Source organism: Pempheris klunzingeri, chromosome 4 (genome assembly GCF_042242105.1).
Source record: "Pempheris klunzingeri isolate RE-2024b chromosome 4, fPemKlu1.hap1, whole genome shotgun sequence".
Classification (NCBI taxonomy): domain Eukaryota; kingdom Metazoa; phylum Chordata; class Actinopteri; order Acropomatiformes; family Pempheridae; genus Pempheris; species Pempheris klunzingeri.
In genome coordinates, this window is record NC_092015.1 from 28,986,553 (window position 1) to 29,014,387 (window position 27,835).

At 45.6% G+C, this 27,835-nt stretch overlaps 2 protein-coding genes across 2 annotated transcripts in view; both read left to right on the forward strand.

The window, feature by feature from the left end:
• The first annotated feature begins 450 nt into the window (after positions 1–450).
• LOC139200380 (protein phosphatase 1D-like) lies at positions 451–6,463 on the forward strand. The gene is made up of 6 exons (XM_070829661.1): positions 451–1,026; positions 1,777–2,005; positions 3,329–3,453; positions 3,982–4,163; positions 4,382–4,606; positions 5,846–6,463. The coding sequence occupies exons 1-6, from the start codon at positions 501–503 to the stop codon at positions 6,275–6,277; spliced, it is 1,719 nt and encodes a 572-aa protein (XP_070685762.1). The 5' UTR covers positions 451–500; the 3' UTR covers positions 6,278–6,463.
• Positions 6,464–9,474: 3,011 nt separating this feature from the next.
• The window catches only part of brip1 (BRCA1 interacting helicase 1), a 41,319-nt gene continuing 22,958 nt past the window's right edge, over positions 9,475–27,835 (forward strand). Inside the window, exons 1-13 of the mRNA XM_070829119.1 lie at positions 9,475–9,522; positions 9,671–9,788; positions 10,512–10,623; positions 11,293–11,514; positions 13,688–13,836; positions 14,637–14,771; positions 22,287–22,559; positions 24,948–25,166; positions 25,293–25,492; positions 25,570–25,702; positions 26,623–26,777; positions 26,898–27,075; positions 27,266–27,406. Coding sequence (XP_070685220.1) covers positions 9,690–9,788; positions 10,512–10,623; positions 11,293–11,514; positions 13,688–13,836; positions 14,637–14,771; positions 22,287–22,559; positions 24,948–25,166; positions 25,293–25,492; positions 25,570–25,702; positions 26,623–26,777; positions 26,898–27,075; positions 27,266–27,406 — 2,016 coding nt within the window. The 5' untranslated portion in view covers positions 9,475–9,522; positions 9,671–9,689. The remainder of the gene's footprint in view (positions 9,523–9,670; positions 9,789–10,511; positions 10,624–11,292; positions 11,515–13,687; positions 13,837–14,636; positions 14,772–22,286; positions 22,560–24,947; positions 25,167–25,292; positions 25,493–25,569; positions 25,703–26,622; positions 26,778–26,897; positions 27,076–27,265; positions 27,407–27,835) is intronic.

A 27,835-nucleotide genomic window follows, 5' to 3' on the forward strand; every position in this document is an offset into this window, starting at 1 on the left:
GACAAATCTGTAAAACAGTGGCTACTGGACAGTCAGACATGCTGCCATGATCTGGGGTAGTTAGGTCATCACATTGTTTTCTGTTTGTCTGCGTTTATGCACCTTTGTTTGTGCTCATGTGCATCGTCCCCTCTTAGATAGATAAGCAAACCAATAGCCAAATGAATGAATGTGAGAAGGGTTCGACGAAAATGATGATGCTGATCTTTTACTTATAAATATATAATAATAATAAAATTGTTATGTTAAAGTTATGTTAAAAGAACTAAACAGAGAGCGCGGCCTGTGTCGGGGCCCGCCTGCAGGGGGCAGCAGCTGCGTCGGCGCTGCCGCGTCTTCGTGGTAGAAGAAGACAGCGTCTGACGTCATCACGTTTGAGCATGCCTACTACGCTCGGACATAAACAAAGGCAGGGCGCTGAGCCGCAACTATCGCTGCTCTGCTCTACATTTATATGCCAAGTGCACCGACACATCGGGGAGCGACTGATCTCTGGAGCCATGGAAAACGCACTATTGATGCGAGTGAGTGTGTTTACCGACCAAGGAGGTAGGAAGTACATGGAAGATGTGACCGAGGTCATAGTGGAGCCCGAGCCGGGAGAACACGAGCCGACGCCGGGCGAGCCGGAGGAGAGCGGAGGGGGAGACTGTGTGGTCCGCTCTCTGGCCGGGGACACCCATCCAGACCGGACTGGTGGAGCCGAGGGGTCCCCGCGGGTGTCGGACACACCGTGTGAGCCCGCACGACGGGAAGACCAAAGCGTATCGGCGGAACCCCCGTCACCGGGAGGTCAGAGCCCACCGCCAGCCCCGCCGAGCACCGGCTCTCGTTCCCGCCGTTCCGTCGCTTTCTTCGCTGTGTTTGACGGGCACGGGGGGCGCGAGGCTGCGCAGTTTGCGCGAGAGTATTTGTGGGAGTTCATGAAGAAGCAGCGGGGCTTCTGGTCGGACTGCGACCGGGAGGTCTGCTCCGCTATCCGCAAAGGATTTGTAGCCTGCCACCACGCTATGTGGAAGAAGCTGCGTAAGTCTACCGACATCTTACCGACTGACATGTTCCGAGCAGGGGCTGCTGACGGCTGTCCGGACCGTCTGTGAGCACCACACCAAACCTCTGACCCAACCACACCGGCTCCTGTGGCCTAACCACAGCCGAAAGTTTGTCCCTGCTCACGGACCGTGGTGCACCGCCGGCTCAACTCCACCGGAACATCCAGTGAACATAAATGCACGAGCTCCATATTTTGAGTCTTTGTCTGTGTTTGATAAACACTGAGTGGTTTAACCAGAGCCAGCTAACTGAAGAGGGCTGCTATTACCAGTGACTGTCTGTGCAGCAGTCCACCAACACTTAGTCCTCTCACACTCCGCTGAGCACACACACACACACACACACACACACACACCCAGTCTGCTCAGGTGTGTGTGCTGGATATGTCTGGGCATGTCAGCTGTTCTGCAGCTGCTCACACACACACACACACACACACACACACACTTAGTCTGCAAAGCGCATGTCTGACTTTGATTACATCAGAAAGACTTGCACCAGGACAGACTGTGTCCCCACCTCAGGACATCAAAGTACCTTTGATGGAGATTAGTATCAGATAGACTCACAGTATTGGAAACCTCTTTGTTTTTTTGCATGTTACTGTGTGTGTGTGTGTGTGTGTGTGTGTGTGTGTGTGTGTGGTTCCATGTTTACTCTAAGCAGGTTAGACGCAGTGAAGCTCATTGAATATTTACATATTTTTCTGTTTCATCTTCTCAGCTGAATGGCCAAAGACACTCACAGGCCTTCCCAGCACATCGGGCACCACAGCCAGCGTAGTGGTCATCCGGGGAGACCGCATGTACGTGGCCCACGTTGGGGACTCTGCGGTGGTTCTGGGGGTCCAGGATGACCCCACGGACCCGTTCATCAGAGCTGTGGAAGTAACGCAAGATCACAAACCTGAACTACCTAGAGAGAGGGAGCGTATTGAAGGTCTGGGTGGGAGGTATGTCTGACCCCACAGGGCACCTCGTCTCTGCTTTTTTCTGTACTCTTGCAGCCTGGCCGCCACGTCATCGGCCAGAACATATAACCATAACTCAATAGAATAATCGAGCTCTATAGCTGGAGATTCCTGCCAAAACTCGTCATAGTTCAGGTGGTGAATTTAAGGTGCACGCTAAAGTACACAGTGTGTCAGATGATGTCTTTTTTTTTTCTTTTCTTTTTAACCAAGACAAATTCTAGTTTAATAACACCCCCACCAGCCCCTGTTCATGACAAAGAAGCTTCTGTAACCAAGAAAAAAGATCAAAATGTTATCTGCTTGAGGGGATAATGTTGTTTATACTGTGTATGACTACTGATAAGATGGTGTTGCAGTGATGTGCAGGGTAAACTCCACAGCTTTAGGGGGATTTATAGCTGTGCATTAAGCAGATGTGGCCTTACAACGGCAAACAGCTGTAGGTAAACCAGCTTTGCTGCATAACTTATTACTAATTGATAGTAATGATGTGTTATTTATAAATCACTATTCATGAAACACAACATTGATGTAAAGATGGTGCCTTTAATTTTTTAATGTTGGGAGAGCTAGCGTGTGGTGTGTATATACAGTAGAGCTAATGAGGAGAAGAATTCATTCATCTTACTTCTACTCAACATTTAACAGCATCATCTAATATTCTGCAAGATGTTTGTTTCATCACTGGAACCAGAGGGGTTGCAGTCGTTAGCTGAGGCGAAGTGGGGGAGCACCTCTTTATTTTCTTTAACTTACTCAGTTGTAGGAATTTTGTATCGTGGAAACTGACACATTTGTTTTGGAAAGAGATTATTTTCACCACTGTCAGTTTTATTACATATATTTCTACATTACCCCCCCGTCAGAATTCTGCATTAGTGGAATTAAGGTGCATTTAATTCTAACAATGTTTTCCCAGCCTGTTGTGTAGTAGTGAAATATCTTTATGTTGCTCATTGGAAATGTCTTGGGAGTTTCACCAACTAGGATTAACTTTAACTGAACTGGTAAGATTTTCTAAGATCTCCTTTATCAGAAGATAAAGTGGGAAAATAAACAATGCCTCTCTTAAAGGATGCAGGTTCCAATGTTCAATCTTTGATTAACAGAGATTGAACATTGGAACCTGCATGAAGGCAGGCAGACGTATCAGACTGCACTAGTTTTAGCTCAGTGTGATAAACCGGCTGCTGGGTGTAATCCTTGTTGATGCAGCTCAACCATAACGGCAGCATAACTGGCTCTCTTGATAATTTGCGGGTGCTGTGATCGAAGTAAGAAGCACCATCTCTCCTCTATCAGTGTGATCAAGAAGTCTGGAGTGAATCGGGTCGTCTGGAAGAGGCCGCGGCTGAGTCACAACGGCCCAGTGCGTCGGAGTACCGTCATCGACCAGATACCGTTCTTGGCAGTGGCCCGAGCTCTAGGTAAGGACAGCAACAATCACAGTCATCTCTGAATAACCTGGTAGGAAGGCAACACTCAGGGACGGCTGGAAGAATTTTGTCTGGCCATTAAACATACAAATGATAAAATAATAATAAAAAAAATAGATTTAGCAAAAGCATGTCTTTGAAGAAGGAGCTTCCAGTTATCATGTGAGATGTCAGAGAGTCCAGAGAGATTTAACAAACAGGTAGGTAAGAGTTTCTAGGCCCCAGTGGTCAGTGACCCCTGGACTTCAGCCTGGACTCAGAGAAAAAATAGCCACTTTATTGTCCTTTGATTTATTTACATTTGTAAAACAAATCCCCCCTGAAGGTTCAAATGTCCTGCAGTCTTTTATAGAAGTGTTTTTTTATGCCAAACTCAGAGGACTGTGGCTTTTGTGTGAGACTGAAAGAGAGGGAGGGCAGAACTTGCCAACATCAACAAAAAATCGTCCGTGCAGTTGTGATGGAGAGGATCTACTGTGACCAGTGGTGCCTTCAGCTAATGCCCCTGCTGTGCTACAGGTGATCTGTGGAGCTATGACTTCTACAGCGGTGAGTTCGTGGTTTCTCCAGAGCCCGACACGAGTGTGGTGACCCTGGACCCCAGAAAGCACCGCTACATCGTCCTGGGCAGTGACGGCCTGTGGAACATGGTGCCGCCGCAGGAGGCCATCTCCATGTGTCAGAACAACGATGAGGCAATGGTGAGTGGGGCGCCCCAGCAGCAGAGACCTGCTTGTGGAGGGGGGAGGAACTCTTCAGCAGTTATCATTACAGATGGATAGCTTCCTGTGGTGTGTTGTAGACTACAGGTTACATAAGAGAACATGATCAAAATGGCCTATGATGATCCTGTAAAACACAAGTTTTAGACAGTAGTATCCGCCTCCTGTCAGTGTATTAACACCCTTCCTTGCTGCAGGCGCCGTGTGGGGTATCCAGTGCCCGGCAGCTGGTCAGCCACGCTCTGTTGCGGTGGCGCCAGCGCATGCTGCGTGCTGACAACACAAGCGCCATCGTAATCGCTCTGCAGGAGCCCGGGAGCTCCCAGGACACCCTGCACCACGAGGAGGTGCTGCTGGACTTAGCCAAGGTGTCCCAGTGTCCTCCTACCTCCATATCCCGCGCTGACACTCCTCTCCTTCAGGTGGGGGCAAAACACTGAGAAAGAATTTATTTTGGATTGAGACATTATTGGGGGGTGGCACAAAGTCAGGGCACGTGGCTGTTAGCTTAAAGAAGGTGCTGGCTTCATTTATTCTAAACAGAAAGTGTAGAAAGATGATTGATTCATGATTGATGGCTGCCTGAAGCTTTGCATTTTCAACACACTCATGGCTGACGCTGTTTTAAACGTGGTTCCATTTTTTCACACCTGTCTACAGGGTGGAGGGGGGGTGATGGACAACACGTAGTCAGTTAGACAGATGTCGCTCCCATAGGTGGCAGTCGATTAATTATTTCACGGCAGTCTTTAGAAGCCTTATGTGACCAGATTTAATCCAGTCCTGTGTTAAAGGAGCGGTTCAGATGATTTCACTGACTTTATCTGTACAATTACACATGCCGGATTAATATACTGAGGGGCGACACACACCAGACATCAGAGAAAGGAAAATCTGGAAAAGGCACAAAAGAACTTGAAAACTGCAGCTGTGCTCCTGCAGCTCCCCCCCCCCCTCTGTCCTGGCCCCTCCCATCAGACGACCACAGGCCTATGCAGCGCCTCATACACACAGAAAATGCTTCTGACAGTTTTTCTGTGCTGTTACACTGTACATCAGCAGATCTTTCTGGTTTCTTTGCAGACGTGGACCTTTTGAGGCCGTATAAGATGATAAATTGATTCAGGCTCTAACATTAGCTAGCATAGCTGGAATGAGCTGCAGCCTTTAGCTACAGTCAGCAGAAAGCTGAACTGTTAGCATCCATACAGCTGCTCAGAAACTTTTCCTGCAGGACTTTCCTCCCTTGAATCAGACACATCTGAAGAGACGTTTGTGGAGCAGCCAATAGGAACGCTCTGTCTCTGAGAGGACCTGTGATTGAAGTGAAGTGAAGTCTCCTGTCGCCGGGTAGATCTACTAAAACCTGAAAACAGCCCAGAGGAGCACAAAACCAGTTTTCTCTCAGACCAGCTGAACTACAGCATGGTGGGGGTTGTTATGAGACGCCTGCATGAACAGAGCAGCAGTATGTTTCTGCATCGTGTCCTTCGCTGTCCTCGGCCGTACTGTTCAAACCTCAAGTGTTTTTCCAGTTTAAACACACATGAATCGTTTTGTGTTGTATTATGAATATTGGAGATTTGTCCACTGAGTCCTGAAGTTTTGAGTCCTGAAGTTTTTCCTCACTGTCTTTGTTTTTGTCACCTGTTGCTGTGCAGCGGCCTCCTGAGGAAGACTCTCCCTCTGCCGTGTGTGAGCTCCTCCCTGCCTTGGAGCGACGGGACGGGTTATCGGGAAGCAACAGCCTGTACCACACGAACCTGTCTGACACGTTCACTCTGACCCCACTGTGTCCAAACAGCAGCGCTGAGCTGCACAGTCAGCCCAGTCCCTCAGACAGGACAGCTGGCAGCAGGACACCTAACAGCAAAAGAACTATTGACGGGTCATCGTCATCGTCATCGTCATCGTCATCGTCATCGTCATCGTCATCACCATCACCATCGGGCCGGTCGGCTAAGAAAGCCCGACGCAGGACTGCTGACAGGCCGCCACTGGTTCAGCACAATGCAGAGAAGAAACAGAAGGAGTCCAGCAACGCCTCCCCCATCCTCCAGCAGCATAACAAGACCACAGTGTGTGTGTACTGAAACACACACACACACACACACACACCAACCTGCTGCCTCCCACTGTCCGTCGTGTCTTCAGTGGTGTTTCTGTTCCTCCTGCACGTTCTCACAGTTCAAACCAACCTTCCTCTAGGACAGACTTGTCTTCTCGCTCAGCACCAGTACGACGCGCTCTGGAAGACTTGAAGTGCTCATTTTTCTAAGACATCTCATGTCTTTGTTTGAAAATTCCTCCCTGAGATGCTGATTCTGCTCTTCTTCAGAGTCACGGTCATGTCTTACTTCTGCTCTCTGTGGTCTGATGATGATCCTGGTGTAAATATGATGCATTTTATAGGTGAGTACTGAGAAGCAAATCAAACTGTTCATTTGAAACAAATATATATATATAAATATATATATATACACACTTATATATTTTTATACGCTCTTTTATGGTGTGGTGATAGAACAAGAACATTTCGACGAGCCCCACCACAGCTTTCACCTCCTCACTCCCTCCATCATACCGTTGTGTGTACACTGCATTTAAACATATTTATGGATTTTTATTCTTAACATTTTATTTAATCACTGGAGATCTGTCTTGAATATAAACTGAAGGTGCTGCTAAAGTCACAAAGACATAAGCTACTACATCGTGTATATTGATATATAAATATATGTAATAAGTGTTGGTAGCATTTTCTGTTTTCTTAGTCTGCCATGACGTGTGTGTTCCCCTGCGAGGGTTCAAGTGACGGAAGGTGTTTTGACGTTTTAATTGCACAGTGCATCTTTTAAAGGGATACATTCGCTCTCAGTCTTCTTACATGGTTGTAATTTGTGGTGAAGCATTGTAGTTGAGTTTTTTTTTTTTTTTTTGGTGTCTTGTGAGCCTGCTCCATCCATTCATACATCAGGTAGATTTTCCCACAATGCCTTTCAGCAGCCCCTGCGGTGGACTCCTGCTGAACATGCAGGTGGCTCTAAAACGAAGACTTCCTCTGGTTCTAAGGGACCAACAAGAAATCGGGTGTTTACAGTCGATGCTCAATGTTAGTGATTACTTTGTGCTGCCAGACCTCCGCTGAGGCTGTGCAGGAGGCACCAGTGGTGTCCTGTTGTCTGTGTTTGGCCCCTGCAGACGGGACAGCGGGTCCATCCTGCTACCCTGTTTCATCCTGTTTGAGGCAGCACAATAACCGTTTTTTTCTGATTGGAAGGTTACAGCAATCTCCTTGCACAAGCCATTGTCCCTCCATGCTGCAGCTGCAGTTGTATTGTTACTGATGTATGCACAAGGCTCATTTGTGAGTAAATACACTCTGCATGGACTTTCTAAGAGAATATTTTTGCACTATTGTGGTGAACTGAATTGTCTTTGAGAAAGGAGTTTTTATTTCCTCTGAAAATGATGCAGCTATGAGTGGGTGACGTGTCTGGGGTCTGAAATGAAAATCCAGACAGCGGAGGATGAAATGAGCTGGGCGTTAACAGGTAGAGGAGAATCCTCACTGATCTCAGTTTGTAGAGTGTGTCCCTGCCCTCTTTTGCCTCTGATGGTTTCGTTAGACCGTAATGACCATAACACAGATATCTCAAACTTTGTAAAACCTTGTTCAGTGATGATGATGATGCATTTTCATAGAGCTAATTTCTAACATGAATTTGTAGCATTACGGATTGGTTTAAAAATATCGTATCCTGTTGATTGACAACGGAGCAGTTCTGATGTCCATGTTTGACACGTCCTCTCTACAAACTGCAGTTGCTTGGCTTGGGATTTCTGTATGATTTTTATATACTATTTTTGTCATAAATCCTAATCCTCTCATGTACTCTGTTGAATAATAACTTCCCTGGTTCAGATGGCTGTGCCAACAGCATAAAGTGCATGTGTACAGTGTAAATGTGAAAAACACTTATCTGGAAATGAACCTATTTGAATAAAAAGCTCTCTGGAGTAAAGTAATTAATGCTTTGCCAGTAGATAATGAGGTTTTTATATCATTGCATTCTGCTTTTCTTTAATAATGAAATCATAAAACATCACAGATGACAATGGTCTTAAAAAATTGTGTTTGGATTCACTTGCTCTTACTGACACGCTAAGACTTGTTTCATTGTTGCACCTGACAAAATTGAGCGTTTTGCTCCTGAAACATTCGGTAATCATTTTTCATTCATTCATATTTCTGCAGTTTTCACACCCGTCCTAAGTTTGCTTTCACCTTAATTCTGCCTTTTTTGTACCTGGATGCTTTGATCTATGCTTTTCATCACACATTACTACAATCACAAAAAGTTATCCTCTCATTTTTTATTAACCGTCCCAGCATGATGTCTCCAAGCAAAAGTGCATTTTCTGCAACAGTTATACTAAAAGTCATAATTACTCAATTTGAATGCAATAATTGAGCCTTTAGTTACATGGCAAACCTTATTCTTGAAGTCGGTAAGTTTCACATACAGATACGTGGATATAAAAGAGTGAGTGAAAAGTGAGTTTTATTTCAAAGAACTTTTTTGTAGCACACAATTAAGTTTCATCAGCTTTATTTTTTTATTATGTTTAAATTGTTATATTTAATTTATGCATTAAATTGTGTTTCAGTTGAGAGATTATTTGAACTGTACAGAGTCTCCAGCTGAATGTCAGTATATTTGACTGTTTAACTGATAAAAGAAGTAGTATAAATTTGACTAACCTATAAAAACACTGGACTGGTCCTTTAAAGCCAAGACCCATGCGGATGTTTACCAACGTCACTTCCGTTGTGTTATTTTCAACCGTCAAGTTTGAAAACCTGCAAGGACACGGTAAGATTTCAGAATAAAAGTGTAAAAATTGCCACTTGTCACTTGTATTGTCAACGTTGCGTACAGAGTGAAAACTTACAGGGTGGAGTTTCTATGACTCCAGAGGACCTTTAGAAAGAAAACACAGCAAAACGCTTCTACTTCCAACACTGCGTGGTGCTTTACAATAAGGATTTTATTTTGAAAGGAAAGACAGGAAGCTCTGCTGTGTGTGCACTTTGGCTAACTTCCTCCCAAGAGCTGAGGTGTGATGTTAGAGAGCGGGAAGAGAGAAAGAGGGAGAGCAGCCTGTGTCCAGCAGCCTGGAGTCTGATTCAGCCTGACCAGTGGTCCCAGTGGTCCCAGTAGTCCCAGTGTTCCCAGTTTAATCCTGGACATGAAAACAGCAGCGAGCCGGAGTGACGGCGGAAAACTTAGCATTAGCTTTAGCTCTTGTTAGGTAGCCAGCAAGTGAGTGTCAGGTGGGTTAACAGGTGACTACTTCTGACTCGTTAACACTGTTAGTTAGCTAGTTAGTTAGCTAGCTAACGTTAGCCGTGTTAATGGTGTGTAACAGCTCCAGCTAACATGAGGCTCTCTGTTTTTTCTGACCACCCTGCTGTGGTGCAGGGGCGGAGGACAGCGGGACATGGCCAAGGCTACACCCCCTGTGGAGTACACCATTGGGGGGGTGAAGATCCACTTCCCCTGCAAGGCGTACCCATCCCAGCTGGCCATGATGAACTCAGTGAGTGACACCCTCACCACTGGACAGAGCATGTGGGCATGTAGGTGTAGGGAGTCACTGGGTGACAGCAGTAACCTGAGCACGTGACTATGGGACACAGTATAAAGGCCACAGGTGAACTCTACTGTCGTGTGTCTGTGGGGGAACAGATTGATGCAGGATGTAGTCTAACCTCAGGTTGTGTCCAGACAGGTGTGCTCAGGTCTCTGCAGCACTAATACATGTTGGGGTTTGCACCATTTCTGGGGCAATTTGGCTTCTAATTCATAATTTATTATGATTAGATTCCTCGATAAACTAGGAAAAAGAGCCAATTTAACTGATTCAGTCTCATAAAATACTAAACTATCAATTTGGTATTCTGATTAATAGTTAACTTGATAACTAAAACCAAAATTACCACATTGACGGCTAGTTGAAGGATTTCAGAGTTGTTGACGGTTCAAAAGGCAGAGAAACATGTGGTCACCACCATTTTCTGATGAAGGCCCAACACTGTTGTGTATCTGAATTGGTACGTACATGCAACCTGTGTGGACTGCTTTGTGGGGTGTTGTCCTCAAAGTAACAAATAGACTAGCACCTGAAGCTGTTCAGCGCTGTGTGTGACTTTGGCATGGCGTTAACAGTTAAACACATAGTTTTACGTTCTCGACACAGCAGAGAGGGAACCCACAGAGGCGAATATCTGACAGTGTAAATGTGTCTGTCCCGTGTCTGCAGATCATACGAGGGTTGAACTCTGGGCAGCACTGTTTACTGGAGAGTCCCACGGGCAGTGGAAAGAGCCTGGCCTTGCTCTGCTCGGCCCTGGGCTGGCAGCAGGCTCAGTCCGGTAAGTCTGCTCTTCTTCAAGTGAAAAAGCCGTGGTGCACAGATGAATTGGAGCAGAAGTCTGTGTCACAGTGGCAGGATCACTTGGATGTGTTTTTCATGTGGATATTTCATTGTTGCAGTACCATAAACTAAATAGTTTTTCTTTTTCTAGTCTTAAAGCAGTCATGCGTTTGTTAATCATATCCACAAATTGCAAATAGTTCACTGTTATGACTTCTCTCTGAATGTTTCTGTTGCCAAGTCACATTCACAGGAAGGTTCAAGTTATTCAGCAGGTTAATCACAGTTCCAGCTGATGACAGAGTTGTAAGATAACGTGTGTGTGAACTACACCATAAAACAAACAAAAAGGACATGCTGCGGCAACCCAAAGTAAAGAAAGTGAATTTAAAACTTTCACTTTATCTAATGAAAAAGTAACTTATTTAAAGAAAACTGGTTGGGAAACAGTTTCAGCTCTTGGCGCCCAGAAGCTGCCTGCTCTGTGCTGGTACTAACGCCACCATGTGACGGCTGTCCGCAAAACACAAAATACTTATTATAATAAGGAATTTAACTATTCCTGTTGTCCTTTTCATGTCCAGCTCCTTCACCCACTGTTTTCTTGTTTGTAAGAACATGTCATGTACTGACCGTCACTGATGGCTATTTCACCGTGTGCTGACAGCTAAACTGCCGGAGGGAGGAAGCTCAGTTGAGGACAAGAGCCAATCAGATAAAACCTGTGGAGACTGTCAGAAGTCAGACGTCACCCCCCCCTGTCAGTGTGTGTGCCACAGCAAAGGCGTCGGGACGACGGCCACCACAGCAGCCAAAGACGCCGTAGTGGACCTCACCGAGTCCCCCTGCAAAGAGACGGCACGGCCGCCTCCTCCGGCCCCCGAACATGGTGAGTGTCTCTCTGTCCTTTATTGTCCTTGATGCAGCGTTTGAAACATGCGTGACTGTTGTCTAATGCTGTCAGTGTCACTTCACCAGACAAAACACAGCCGCCAACACTATCAAATAGAAAAGATCAGGTGTTTTGTGCTGTCGAGTTAAGTTTGATGAATTTATGGAGATTTGGTCACGCTTTGTTCCAAACACAAACATGACAGAGCCTGGGGGGGTGGGGAGGCTGTTTCCAGACTCCGTATGTTACTGTAACACTGTTTGTTCCTGTGTTGTTGATGCTGATGTATAAAATCAAACCCTATACTACTATTAACTAATACTATTAACTATATAAAAGTCTATATTGCTGTCTTTTTTATTCACATTTAAGTTTGCACAAGCTGTCCTCTTATGCAGAACTTTTAACTAAACTTCATTAGTTTTAGAATCCAATTTAAATAGCTCTAATTACTTTTCATGCTTTCACTTCAATTCAATTCAATTCATCTTTATTGATCCCCAAGGGGGAAATTCCATTTTTACAGTGGGGAGGAAAACAGGAGGAGAGAGAGGGGAGGAGAAAAAACATGCGACACCAGACTGTACTCATGTGGAGTGCAGTGTGGGACCGGTAAAAAAAACCTCAGCACAAATTTTTAGCACATCACATGACAATAACAACATTGCAACAGGGGAGGGGAAAAGGGGGAGTAGAGATATTCCAGCACCGCAGGAGGCAGGCCGCTGGCTACAGCCCCGATAGGCGAACCCTTGGACCACACCCCTCGTACTGGAGGGGTGGAAGCTGGCGAAGGCGTTGGATGTAGGGCAGGAATAAGTCCTGATGTGTTTGCTCATCAGTTCCCAAAACCCGCCTCAGTTCGTTCACGGTCGTCGGCGATAACATAGCGGTTGCCATGGAGACGTCCCTGGTCTGGTTCCAGACAAGCCAACAAGCACCAGGTGGATGGGGGTGGGATGGGGAAGAGCGTCCCAGCTGCAGTGAACTCAGAGGGGAGATTGTTCTGGCAGTGACCTTGGCCAAGGCCACTGCTTAGGGGAGGCCAATTCAGATTAGATTATTTGGGTTAGAGCGAGACAGCCGTATTCAAGAGACTTGGCTCACTCTATTGTCCATTCTGGTCACTCAATCGATCCAATCGATCCAATCCTTTTTGCAGAGCCGAAAGCTTCTCCAAGATGTTATCCGTTGGTGTTCAGGTGTTCTTGGATATTTAAATCAAATTGTAATTCATATTTTTTCTCCCCAAAATGATTTGAGCTAGTCCTTCTTTGTACCGTCTGGGACCCCCTGGCTGAGAAATGCTGCAGGATTTGATCCACTAAAAGAATCGCGACAATAATAGATTCTAAAAGGAATAAAATTAATTCTTTTTATTGGACAGAAAGACGCCCCAGCGCTATAGCCAAAGTCCCAATCTGTTTCTCACACATCAAATTAGGTGAATCATTACACCAGTACTCAGCAACTAACCCATTTGTAATTACATGCTCCTTTTGCTTAAAGCGACTAAGATAACTAGAGAAAAGGATGACGCTAAACTGGATTAAAGTTGATGGAAGAAGCTACTGGAGGAATATGAATGAGCAGAAAACAGCCTGAATTATGGACTCAACTGAGTTAATGTGAGAAAGCCCCAAGTGTTGTGAACGTTTTAAAGTTTGAGTGGTGTTTCTACATGAACATAGTGAGGAGGTGGAAGTGCTTGGAGACGAGTGGGTTTAATTGTTTTTCCAATTGCCTTCCATCATAACTAATTTTAATATTTTAAGTTTGAATGCAATTTTGAAAAATTGAATAATACCTTGAATGTACAAAAGTTGTTGAATATAAAGTGGATCTAAGTGTGAAGGAGCAGATGGAAATGCTTGGAAAAGTGGTAATTCTATACATTGATTTGAATGGGAAAATGATGCCTGAAAGTCCTAATTGAGTGGAATATTTGGACGAGTGAGTAACGGTGGCCACTGCTGCAGCTGTTTTGGAAATAATATAATCTCTGTGCCTGTGGCTGCTGCGTTGTCTAATTGATGTGTCGTACAGTCTGTCCTCAGACCTACCACGACCCTTTTTGCACAGATAAGATGAAGCTGAGGGCCAGCTGGCACTGAGCCATTCCCAAACTGGTTTTCTGTCCCTGTATAACATTTTTATGTCTGTGTTTCAGTGCCGCTGGCAGAGGAGCCGCAGCCCAGGAAACAGTCTCTGGCCTCCCGCCTGTCTGAGAAGTTCCAGTCATTCCTCAGCTCTGAGCGCGAGAAAGACGACGACTTCCAGGCAGACAGAAAACGCATCCGCACCGCAGAGCCCAAGGTAGTCACCCGTGTTTTGTATTCACGGCTGTAGGGTGAACAGTATCTGCAGTGGTCGGATTAGACTGGTGTGTTGAAGTTGACTCACTGTCACAATGTGTTTCCTACCTTAACTACGTTACAGTGATTCAGACTAACACACAGTCCTACACAACATATGTCTGTGTAGATGAAGGAGAAAAGGTGAATCGGCACCAGTTTCTCTGTAATGTTTCTTTGAGTGTATCACTGAATAGATTTATTGTCTGTACTGAGATAAACATTCAGCACAAGTGACTCACATGTGACTTGGTGAGCAGCACGTTACAGAACCACCAGAGAGAACCTATCAAAGCAGTCAGACTCCAGTGTTTTTTAACGTGGTACTGTGCTCTTTCTCCTCTATTCTCTATTGGTGGATTGATTCTCCGATGAACAAACTTCATTTCTTTACATTGTGAGATCTGTCTGATGGACCATTTTAAGTGAAGGTGATGTGACAGGTGCTTTGAGACTGTAAAACATCCTCACATCATTCATGATCAAACAAATATTCCACTAGACTCATCTTTAATCTTTGCTCAAAATAACTTCCTGGTCAACAGGTGTCCACTGGGCAGTCTCCTTAGCGGTCGCCGTGGCTACCACTACCAAGACCTATTAATGATGGACAAGCACACAAATATAGATGGAAGAAGAAGGCACAATCTATTATCAGCACACAGTATCTTTTTTGGCCAGAACCCGCTCTACTCCTGGTCCTATTAAAGAAATGTTGATTGATGTGCAGCTCTGTGAAATGAAGCTCCTGTGTTTGGTCTCCAGAGTAAAAGGCAGCGTCTGGAGCGGGGGGTGATATTCATAGATGATGAGCCGGAGCTGGAAGACGAGCCTCTGGGCACTCAGAGTTGGACCACAGAACCAGACAGCCAGGCAGCTGGTTCGTCCTGGTCACGTGGGGTGAGTACTCTCCAGACAGAGATGGCTCTACTAAAGCAATAATGACAACTGAATAGAACAAATACAATAGAGAGGGCACGTTTCACCACATGTCGCAGAAAGAAAAGCCCAGGTGTGAATGATAAAAAAGAACAGAGCCACTGTTTAAGGATGGCTCTGTTCTAAGTGTGTCAGAATGTGTGCTGTGAAAAAGGTTTATTTTGAAGCTCGGCCTGAGACTATGGCACCTCTGATGAGATGCAGGCTTTGTTGATAACCAGCTGCACTGGTTACACAGAGTGAGAGGGACAAACTGCATATGTGTTTTACTCTTATGCTTAGTATCAGCAGCAGTAGTAGCATTTGTAGTAGTATTATTAGTCAGAGCAGCACTGCAGCTGAAGTTGTAGCAGCTGTAAGACTTTTGGAAGCCAGAGTTTCTCCCTAACGTCTCCATTTTAAATTACACAAAGAAACTAACATGTTTCAACATGTGCATTTCAAGCAAAAATACTATTCTATAGTCACAGTGAACTATTCGAAGATCGTTTGAATCACCGAGCGCCACAGTGAGAGGGGCGATCTCCCCAGGAGGAGGGCAGAGAGCTGGGATCAGAGCTTTGTACTCTGTAAGGCTGCTTCTAGCTAATGTCCGGTCGCAGGAGGATGGGATGGATGAAATGGGACTCGGGCTACCACACAGCGCTTGTGTCCACATCTTTACGCAGACCTGGCTCCATCTCAACGCCTCGTGTCAATCTACTGCTACTGAAGGGCGCCGGTGAAAACAGACTTTTTAAAACAAGGCTGTAGTCGTGTAACCTATTCGATTTCTATATAATTTAACGAACATTTGGTTATTTGAAAATCACGGCCCATTTCTAGTTGAACATGAAGGTCAGGATGAGGGATGGTGGGGAAAAAATCTCCTGCGATTCTCAAATGTCCAAAATAGATTCTCTAAATGTTGGTTAATATCCATTATGATGACGTATGATCTCGGCTGTGAGAGCAGAGCAGCGTCTGGATAATCTCAAGCACACACACACGCCTGAGTTTTCCTCTAATTCGTCTTCAAAGCAGGCAGTGGTTGCTGGTGGCTTCTGGATGAACATTAAGACTCAGAGAATCAGTGTGAATTGAATCAGACACCGAACAATCAGAATCCAATCGAATCATGACATTCCTAAAGATTCCCCCCGAGCTCGGATGGACTCAACACAGACAAAGAGACTCGTCCAGTTCATTACACACAGACCTCAGCGTCGCTATCTGATATTGGAGATTAATGTAATATTAAAGGCAGCGTCACGACCATCTGTGGTTTCATGTGTGTCTGAACAGTGCCATGAATCTGACCGTCTTGAGTCCCCCCGGCTTGGCTTACAGGACGTTAGCTGCTCCCAACGTGACAGACAACCATGTGTTTTATGTAACTCTCCACAGGATCCTGAAACTGTCAGAGCGACAAGGTGGCGTGAGCTTTGTGTTTACACGGCATGAAAGAAGTGAATGTAGCCACTCCCACCTACTATATGATATATAGTATGTTTTTAGCACTGGGGTGCCAAGGGGGCCTGGCCATGACCAAAAGTGTGGCGCTGGGTGCATTTGTCAGTGACCTGGTGCTCCACGGTGCTGCTGGAGCTCTCTGAGTTCTTGTGCGCTCGCTGTGGACGAGTGGAGGAACAGAGATAAAAGCAAACTGTGAGGACAGACAGGAGGACGGATGTCTGACATGAAACATGAGGCATGTTAATAACCCGTCTGACACAGTGGCAGTCAGACACCATCCTCCATAATGTGGCTCACATTGTTTATCCTGTACTATTATTTTAATGGACCACGCAGGGTTCAGATCTAACAAAATCATTGCTGGCCTCTCCTTTAAGTTTATATTCAACATAATACCTCATTATCTCAATGAAGTAACATAATAATATAACAAATATATGTGACACAAAAAGGCAACTTATCTTTTTTCATTATTCATAAAAACTAGGCTTTTTTTTCCAGACACTGAATGCAGATATTAACTAAACCTTTTCAGGGACATTTGTCACAGCAGGAGAAGCACACTGAACCTTGTTTTGTGTTCAGGATGCACCACATCAACACTGGTTAACTTCAGCTGGAGGTAGATTAAACACCGTGATGAAAGGCAGTTAATGTTATTAGATACACCTGTGCTTTTCTTACAGGGACACTGAACTGAGCCACCCTCATGGTTATTCTTGACCTGTTGAGCTCTTATAAGATAATAAGATTTTATTCATATTACACATTTTTAAAAACCTCAGTTACTGTGCTCCACAAAAGCATAGAAGGTTAGAAGAACATGCAGTGATATTTAACAGTAAAGGGGGCCCGCAGACACATCAGGCATCATTAGGTCACTAATGTACTCTGGAACGAGACCATTCAGAGCTGTAAAGGTCAGGAAAAGGATCTCGGGTTGAATCGTAGTTTTAATGACCCACAGAAACACAGACTGGTTATATTCTAGCTGCCTTTGGACCACTTATCTTATGGTCTCACTGTGCACTTCAGAGTGGGGCTTTATGTCACCCTTCACTTTCACCGCTGGGTGGCAGTATACTCCAGCAAACTGACCACTGCAGGTCACTTCTGTGTTTCCACAAACAAGTGTGCTAGTTTGAACAGAAGCAGAGAAATGTAGGGTTGGTCAGATCATAGGTGTGTGTGTGTGTGTCCACACAGCTGTTATGATTTAATGCAAACCTATAACCTATTTGACTTTGATTCATGTGATCATTTTCAGTTCTATAACATGAAGTTGAATGATTTGTAAACTATTCACAGTCCCCTTTTAACTTGGTTTAACACAGAATGGTAAAATGCAAAACTGAAATCCATGTGCACCATGGAGTTGCAACATCAACAGTTTTAAATAGAAAGATCAATAGAAAGATACTTTATTCACCCTTGGGGGAAATTCAGGTATCCAGTATCTCACACAGTCAAACTGACAACCAATGAAATGGAATAATAATAATAATAATAAAGGACATATAAAGTCGGTGGTCCAGTGAAGTCAGAAGTACTACCAGGATGATATTCTTAATTTAACATTTTGTCACTTGGATGTGGATTGTTTGGTCGCCCAGGACATTTATGATGAACAATTCTCTGCTGTGAGTTGGAAGTTTTTCGGTCTCATCATGAAAAATTGAAGCATCTTGTGTGAACTCGTTGGTGCCGTCAGATGCAACCAAACCAGGTGCATCAGGTGACAACATGTTCTATCTAGGTGCTGTTTGTGGTGAATAATCCATGTTTCTGAGCTGTCTGCAGGTCTGGCAGACCAACAAGGTTAGCCATAATCATTACACATGCTCGGCCATAGCCATCACAGGAAAGGATAAACTCTTAAAACTGCGTCTTGACTTGCCACAGGTGTGTGTCTTGGATTTGGAGCCGTGGATGGTGGTAGGTGGAAAAAGAGGAGGAGGGAAAGTGAAGTCGAAAAAGCGCGTCCATCTCTGGTTTCCCTGCAGCTACATGACCTGGGCTCTTTTGTCCCACGAGCGCTGACTGACGGCCTGAATGGGGCCCTTTGAAGCAAGCTCCAGTTTTAATTAAGAGGGTTTGCCTCGCCTGGGCCGCTGATCTGTGAAAGCCACGGGGATAAATATTGAATGGGGTTCACCCGCTGGTTACTGCGCCCGAGGGATAAACAGGTGCTTTGGAGGGCAGATATTTGCCAGGGCCCCTACCTGCACAGCGTGGTCATATCGGGAGGAGGGGGTGTTCGGTGTCATGTCTTCCGAGGTATTGGCTATTGAAGCCCACCCTTATTGGAGTGAATTCCAAGCCCTCGAAAGCTGCGGAATGAGGAGCAAATTGGCGTCCAGTGAGAGGCGCCAGTGATACCTAAGTGATCCGCTGCCTGCGGCCCCTCGGTGCCCTCTGACTGGCCCCTCGGAGTGTGAGATTTCCATCTCTCAGGTGTTGGCAGGGAGTATAGCAACAGAAGCCTACCTGTGAATATTCTGAGGTGTTCAGTAACACCGCTGACCTCTGTCCTGTCAATTCAAGAAAGCTTTAGCCGCTGCATACACTTACACCTTGGCAGTGTAGGTGTACCAAGGAAACTCGGTGTACCTGTACTAAGTAAGCTAGTAGTATACCTGAAGAAACTTAATATACCTGAAGAGGAGTGTAGGTTTGAGTGTACCTGTCCCATACAGTGCACGTGTTAATGCCGTGCTACTAAGGGAGCAGCTCCCTCCTGTTACATGTCACATGTTGTCTGACACACAAAGTGAGGGCATGCTCGTCGCTGGCGGCACCCAAGGAGCCACACCAGGGGAACTGTTCTGTGCTCAAAGAACCAGTATGTTCTCGTCGCTAGCAGAGCTGGCGTCCCGTTTGCCCCCTTTGCCAGTTATCTACATTCCTTTCCAGGGGGTGTCTGTTCTGGGCTGTGGGGCCAGGCTTGAAACCTTGTTGTCCTGGCATCTCGGGAGGCAGGCGCGTAAAAGGATACTCTTGTGTCAGCTGTTTCCTGCTGCAGCTTTTGACAAGGGCCTCTATTCATCAGCAGGCCCTTCTACACTGCCCCAACCCACCCCTCCTCCCCCCACCTGCCAATGAATAAGTAATTATTGGCCATCTTGGGGCAGGATATTTGGATGGCTCTATTTAATGTGGCAGCAGCAGGTAAGGTGATCGGGCTCAGGGCCCAGGCTGTGGAGCGTAACTGTTCCAGAGGAGAAAGGTAACTTGAACTGGTGTTGGGGCCCTGCAGCACCTCTGTTTATTTTTCACATCGGCTCAGGGCTCGTTATCCCTCTTAACTCTGAGAGACGGCTCTCTGAGGGCTCCCTTTGGCCTACACTCCATCACACATTGTAATATTTGATGGGCAAACATGCTTGGAAAATCTGAGCCGCCGGGTAACTCGAGCCACTCGTCTGTCATCAGAAGTGCTACCCTCTGATCCCCATCATAAGTTGTGATGCGTGACAACACATACCGTTCATTCCTACGCTCAGGTAATTTGTGCAGGAACTGGGGATGCATACGTTTGCTAAACTTGCGAGTTATGTTTATTCGATATTAACAAAAATATGTTCTTCTCTGGAGACGGAGGCCAGAGACTTTTCACACAAGTCTAAAGATAATACACCCAACAGGTCGCTGCTAATTTCAGGAGGTCACCAACCTGTTGTTATGTCAATTAAAACACAATGACAGCGGACAGTCCTCTCCTTTATCATCTTTACATGTCATATGATTGTAGTGGAGACGCACACAGAAGAGAGAGTGATCTGTTCAGAGGGGATTTAAGGAAAAAGACTAAGGATGTTTTATACTGCAAGATCAATATGTTTCATACTATAGTTAAGTTAATTGAAAAAACAGTTTATTTGTTATTAAAATGACCAGAATTGCCGGCTAATTCAGCAAACTGAAAAAAGACAAATCACATTTCATCAATCGCTGTAAATCCATTATTGCCCTAAGACGCATCTAGTCAGTGATTCTCCATGTAGTCCACAGTGATCCGACACTATAGACCCTAACCCTACACACACACACACACACACACACACACACAGGCGCGTAGCAGAATAATTTGCCTGCTTTGCTCGCACAGTCAGCATCTCACTGCCAGAGCTAGTGTTCTAGTGTTAGCAGGATAACATAAAGGTGAATTCAGGGTGTCAGCTGGAGTCACATGATCAACAGATCCCTGTGTGTGATGTCACAAGAGGAGCCAAGTCTAAACAGAGTGTTTTCACACACATTTAGTGAAGGAGGGAGCATAAACAGAGAGAGGACGGTCTGCACTCAGAGTCTGAGGGTCTCTGGACACACCATGGTTATGTTGGACAGACATAAAAAAGTGCATTTCATCACATGTCCCCTTTTAAATTATGTTAGTGCCAGCACTGAGAACCCTGTGATTGGATGGTGTCTGCGAGGCAGTGAATGGCCGAAGAGTAGACCACTTAAAAGAGCTCAACACATAAGTAGGATCAGTTTCATAAGCGTTGCCGGCTGCACTTCACCTGTGAGGGGAAAAATAAAGAATCCAGCACGTCAGCGGATGGCCAATTATGAAGCAGCTAGATTTTCTCAGCCGCCACAATGGCAGCCTATCATCTTTCAGACTCAAAAGGTCACCTGGTGCTGAGTGACAGGACATCTTACGTATGGATACAAATACTTTATGCTCCTCCGTGTGTTGTTCAACGGTGTCTCTGTCAGAGAGCCCATTCAGGCAGTCGATAATGGTGATGAGTCTTTTTGTACGATAATACACTGATTCACACACCCCAAGCATAAAAAGGATTAAAAAGGGGAGGAGGCTTCGGTTTTCATGTTTAAACACATCTGCCAGTCGAAGAGTGTTTCACTCAAACATTAGGCTCCACAGAAATCAAAATCTGTTTTGTCTTTGCATTATTTTTATTGAACTTTATTCTGTCAGGCAGATCTCCTCTGTGAGAGAGACCACGTGCAGCATTCACAGAAACACAGAACAAATACACAGTTAACACAAAGGCAGGAAACAGTTACAAGAATCATAGAACACTTCAGGTAAAAAGTAGTAGTTTAAGGGCAGATTGCAGTTTACTCAATTTCAAAGGTGCGTAGTGTCTGAGGCCAGTTCAGCCAGCGATGGTGTGCACATGAGGAAGCTCTAAGGTTAACTACATACGGGGTCGTATTTATGAATGACTAAACCTTAGATGGCTGTTTCTTCTTGACTGTGAGGAAGTTCAACCAACCTCTCTGATCCACCAGGTCTCACTGCTGAGAACTTTTTATTCGCATTTTCAATGCAGAGACAGGAACTACAGGTGAGAGAGGGGGCGACGCACCGCAAAGGGCCACAGCCTGAAATCGAACCCGACCACTGTGGTAAAGACCTAATGGTGCCCACTGTACCACACTGAGGCAGAGTGACAACCCAGAATATAATAATAATAATACATTTTATTTATAGGCGCCTTTCAAGACACTCAAGGACACCGTACAACACACAGTTACAGACAGTTAAAAGTTACCGGCGAGCAGCGGCAGCAAGTCGCGCCAGCGTTCACTCGACCGGAAGTGACAGTGGGGGGGAAAGTGGGGAGGAAAACAGGAGGAGAGAGAGGGGAGGAGAAAAAACATGCGATACCAGACTGTACTCATGTGGAGTGCAGTGTGGGACCGGTAAAAAAACCTCAGCACAAATTTTTAGCACATCACATGACAATAACAACATTGCAACAGGGGATATCTCCATGGTCAGGGTCATGTGAAGGTTGACTGCACAATAATGTTAAGGTTGGGAGTTGACAGACATCCTTTGATCCTAGACAAGAAGCCCAGTTTGATTTTTAGCTTTTCAGTCAAGTGTTGAATGTGAATCTGTGAAAGAGGAGAATTTAGTCAGCACACCTGTAAATGACTTTATTATCGGCGTAAAACTGACTGATGGTTACTGACATTATGCCACTAACAGAACTGCAGGATGTTTTGAACCTGTCAGCATCTTGTGTCTCTTTCTCCATCCAGCCCCCTGAACCCTGCTCCCGCTGCCCGTGTGCTTCAGCCAAAGACGGTGTGAAGGACAAAGACAAGGACGGCAGAAAGAGGATTCCTAAGATCTTCTTTGGCACGCGCACACATAAACAGATCACTCAGGTTGCCCACGAGCTGAAGCGCACCGTTTACTCCCGTGTGCCCATGACCATCTTATCCAGCAGGGATCACACCTGTGTCAACCCGCAAGTGGCGCCTCACTCCAACCGCAATGAACTCTGCAAGGAGCTGCTGGACAACAAAGATGTGAGGATCAGCACAAACATGCACACATTCACTTTAAACCTTAAAGCTTCAAAGTAATGACTGTCCACTTTTCCTGTAGCCAGTTATACATCTCTTATAGGTTGTGCTTCCTTCATGTCCAGTACAATTGTTAGAATTTGTCTTGCATGCAAAGTGATGGTCAAAGTGCAAACATCAGGCCCCTTATGTCACTGCCAAACAGGCCCATTTAAGGCTTCACATGAGAACACAACATCGTGTTAAAGGCAAAATCTTCATCAAATCATTTGAACCATTATGCTTTTTGAACGACAACTAACTGATAAATCCATTTCTTTTTTTTACTCTTCAGTAATTATTACCATACATAGGATAAAAAATGTAACACTGAAGAAATCTTTTTGTTTTTACTACTAATGACAGAAGAATTGTGATCTTCACAGATTTACACCTTGACTGGACCGATACGTTTGATTTGGAAACAGTGTCTCCATGACATAGTTTGACCACCAGGGAGCATTTTTGATCCATAAAATGTTCCTGCTCACTACATAACTTCAGAAATCACAATTTTAAGGGACTCTCATTAAAATCTGTTTGTTTATATCATGTAAAAACTCAAATATCGACACTGGCATCGGCCTCAAAGCTGCAGCTCTGGCTAAACTGTTGACGTGTGACTTTTATCTGCTGTCGTCCACACAATGAACGGCTCTGGACTTGCACTGGACTCTGTTGGTCCAGGACTGACCCCCGTCCAGCTGTGAAAACCAGCACCTCAAGACAAACACTCTGTACATTAAAAAAAAAAGTTTGATCCCCCCCCCACACACACACACTTGACCTCACACCGTCATGTACTGTGAGTAAACCTTTGCTCCACAGTCTTTCAGTCCCCCTGTAACACAAACCCACAGGTAACCAGCACCACCACACAAAACTCCTTCAACAATGTAGCCTCAGAGCAGCAATTATCCACAATTGGTCCAGCAGGCTGTTTTTGACACACCAAAATGTCAAGAAGCATGGAGACAGCTTTCTTTAGAGACATGAGACACTTGTAACCCCCCATACTGTCCGAAGGTTGAGGCGCCTACTGTAATGAGGACAATTATGCTGTCATTGGAGGTGTTTGCCTCCCATGGCAATAGTCTCACTTTGTCATATGAAAACGGCTGGCCCATTCATAACCCCTCACCGGAGTCTTCATCACCTCAGGGTCTAGTCTAGTCAGCGTCAGGTTACCAGCCTCTATACACACAGTGATTCATGCACAGAAGCACATATCGTCAAAACACCTGCCCCCCGTTTTAACAGACTCTCCTAGATGTGGCTGCGTGCCTGTTAACCCCCCCCCAAGCTTCCCTCTCACCGAGCAGACAGTGACGAGGTCAGAAACGTGTCTGAGCTGAGCACGTCCACCGTTTCATCCAGAGATGATTACTGTGTGTGGAGGTCACAGAGTACAACACTGTATTTGCGTGGGACTGTGTCACCCCAAGCAGTTGGATCCATAAAGAGCAGGGTGGGGCGTCTACAGCAGACACCTCTTTGACAGGGTAATCGGGGCTGGGGACATGAGACGCTGCTTCTTTACACGACTTCTTTATTCACTGTGTGAGTGTCGGGGACGACAGTGGGAACACCTGATGACGGGCAGCCTCTGAAACACTGTACGTCACCGCTGCCTCAACTGGAAAGTAGCAATCACATGAGAAATGAATCAGTCCAGTCACCTCAGAAACGCTGGAAGATCTAATGTCACATTTTTTAGACTGTCAGTCACAGCTGTGACAAATAAGACTACTAATAACATCCATGTATATTTTTTAATCAAAGCTGTGATCGATCAAATCTGAAATGAACAACTACAGCTACATAAATCTGCAATCATTAATTGATCAGCCACCCAACAATTTCAATAATCAGTTAGTTATTCTTCTCAAGACAAAATGCCAAAATTCATTGGTTCCAAGGTGTGATCCATTGGTTCTCACATTTTTTTATTTTGACTCCAAGAGGTGTTTGCCGCTGTTGTACTTGGGGTGCACTAGTAGAAAGGTGGCGGCTGTTGTTGTCCTTTTTGTGGCACGACAACACATCTGCTCGACCAGTCACGGTTGACAGAACTGCTGGAAAGCCTTGAAAGTGCCTGGAAGTTGTGTGTAGTGTCAGAGTGTGAGCAGAGTCCAAGTAGAGCTCCATGGACTCCAACGTGCGGTCTCAGGTCTCCAGAATGTGTCGAAACAAACCTACATCATGTGACAGTGGTCGGTTATCCACCGGATGCTGATTATTTTGAGTGGTTGTTTTCCAGTCCTGAATAAATAAACCATGTATTGGCAATACTATCCCTTGGCCTAACCCTGTCTTTTTCTGCGTATCTTTTGAAAAATGTGTGTGCTACAGGGCGCATCGTGCCGCTTCTACCACGGTGTCCAGAGGATGCGGGACCACAGCAGCCTACAGGCGTACGGACTCCATGACGCCTGGGACATCGAGGACCTGGTTGCACTGGGCAAACGGCTCCGGTCGTGCTCCTTCTATGCAGCCCGGGAACTGATGCAGGATGCCTCCATCATCTTCTGCCCATATAACTACCTGCTAGACCCACAGATCAGAGAGAGCGTGAGTGGAGTTTGGGCTAGAAGGTGGAGGGAAAGAATTTCAGAGGAAGGGAGCAACGCAATGAGTTAAGTTTTTTAAAAAAAGAAGCCATTTTCCACTCTTGTTTTCAATCTCTTTTCTCACCAGCTGGAGATCAACCTGGCAGGCCAGATCGTGGTCCTGGACGAGGCCCACAACATCGAGGACTGTGCCAGGGAGAGTGCCAGCTTCACGTTACAGCACAAAGGTCTCATGATGTCCCGAGATGAGCTCGACGGCATGGTCAACAGCAACATCAGACGCTCCAAACACGAGCTGCTCAGGGACTTCTGCTACACCCTGATCAAGTCAGTGATTCAGCCATTTGTGTTTCTCATGAGTATCGCAGGTATTTTCTGAGGCTGTCTTCTTGTCTGTACTGTAGCTGGATCCAGGAGAGCCAAAGCCTGTTGTCTGAACGGGGATATGAGAGCGCCTGTAAAGTCTGGAATGGGACGGATGTGCTGGGCATCTTTCACAACCTGGGCATCACCGCTGCCACCTTCAACATTCTGAAGGTACACCAAATATCTTTGCTTTGCTTGTAGGTTTTTGGGGTTCACATGTTCAACCACAACGTCATCACTGTCCCACAAATCGCCTGAAAACTGTGAAATTTACTATGATCAGTAGCAGCCAGCGTCTCCACGAAACTGCCACATCGGCCCAGTGCAAAGATCCACTCTACGCCTTTAGCACTGGGATCAGTGGAAGAGCAGTTTGTTTTGTGAGGGATTCAGCACTCTGTACATCCATGATTATTATTGACCCAGGAAGTATCAGTGAACTGAAGCATTTGTAGTTCGACCAGACCAGCTTATTTGGAAATTACCATCCTGCATCATAAGGGAAACAAGTGAATATAGTGCTGTTTAAAGACGTGTTCATTCTTACAGGAAAACTAGGAACGGGAATTGATAAGATGCTATTTATCAGTGCCTGCTTATCTGTCCGGTTCTTTACTGATCAAAGACCTTTGATTCCTAATCATTTTCTGTGTGGGGAAAAAGGTCGGCCTATTGTGTTTTTTAGCATCAAGGCAGCTGTTTTATTATCTGAATGCAGAGTCTGTCTGTCATCATATGAAATGAATGAAAGAGAGAGTATTTGTGAGGTTTTCATTTAGGCTCTGCTCAGCCTCCCTGTGTGGCTCTAATGTTGTTAGAACACCAGATATTCCTGCTAGTTCTCATTTCCCATCCTTAAAAACGTTTTTCATGTCTCAGTCCGTGCCTTGTTAGCATGTTTCAGTGTCAGTGTCAGTGAGTGTAAGGGGCATGAACCCTTCCTACATGCTGCTTAGACTATTTACTACTTGCTGAGCTGCTGACCACTTTTCTGGAGATGTCGTATCTCTTTCTAAATCATCGATCACAATAGGTGTCTGTGTGACCTGTGTATAAGCTGCCTGTTCTTATTTGGTTTCTCTGTGTGACAGCAAAACTTGGCAGCAGTGTTGGAGAAAGAGGAGCGTGTTGGTTTGGTTAATGGTAAAGAGGATATGGTGCAGGTCCCAGTCATCAGCTCAGCCACCTCCACCATCCTCAAAAGCCTCTTGATGGTGCTGGACAATATGTACAAGGACAACTGCAGGTGAGAGACAAGCCAGGGAAATCTGCGAGAATAAGATCACAATCATGCCAGTATCCCAGCTGAACTACCGTGTAGGGCGTGGAACTGAACGGCCCCCCACTTGTTCCCGTGTGTCTGTAGGTTTGCTGAAGACTACCGGATTGCTCTGCAGAAGAGCTACGCTTGGACGAACCAGGTCCCGCCTGATGTCCCTGATGCCCAGGGCTTTATTGTTCGGCCACGCTACAGGCAACGCCAGAGCACCCGAGTAAAGACAGAAGTCCTGACGCTCAGCTTCTGGTGCCTCAACCCTGCTGTGGTGAGTGTGGCGGACCCTGCCATGTAGATAATGCCTGAGGCGCTGGTGACATATGTCCCAGAAATAAGAAAATGTTTCTCCAGTTCTTCAGCCTCCATCGTGCCACCATGCACCCTTAATATGAGACATTTTGATTATGGTATTAAGTACTGAAGCGCCCTTGGGGGTTCATCGTGTCTGTGTCTCCCAGGTTTTCTCTGACCTAAGTGGCTCGGTGCACAGCATTGTGCTGACATCAGGAACCCTGTCTCCCATGGGCTCCTTCCCCTCTGAGCTTGGGGTGAAGTTCTCCATCCAGCTGGAAGCCAACCATCCCATCAACAAGTCCCAGGTCAGAAGGTCCACCAGTGTCACCGAACCTCTGGAGACACTGCGGCTGCTCGCACAGTGTTACTGTAAGGGGGAAGAGTTAGTGACCGTGGCTGGGTGCTGTGTCACACTGCTTGATTCGGGATGTCTGTGATGATCTAGGATTTGAATTTAAACCCTCGCTTCAGTGACCTTGGTACCAAGTTAGAAGTGGCATATTGTGTTGAATTTGGAGAAACCACCTGTAATATTAGTTGTGTTGAGCTATGTCACTTGATCTTGTTTGAGTTCATTGAACACAGCTGGAGGTTCATAATTTTGCCAATACACCTAATTTGCAATGGCGGCTGAATAATTGTGAGGGCGACTGTATACAGCATATTCTATACCAGACATGTCAAACTTGTATCTGTAAGCCCGCGGGCCGGATGTGGCCCGAGATAATTTCATG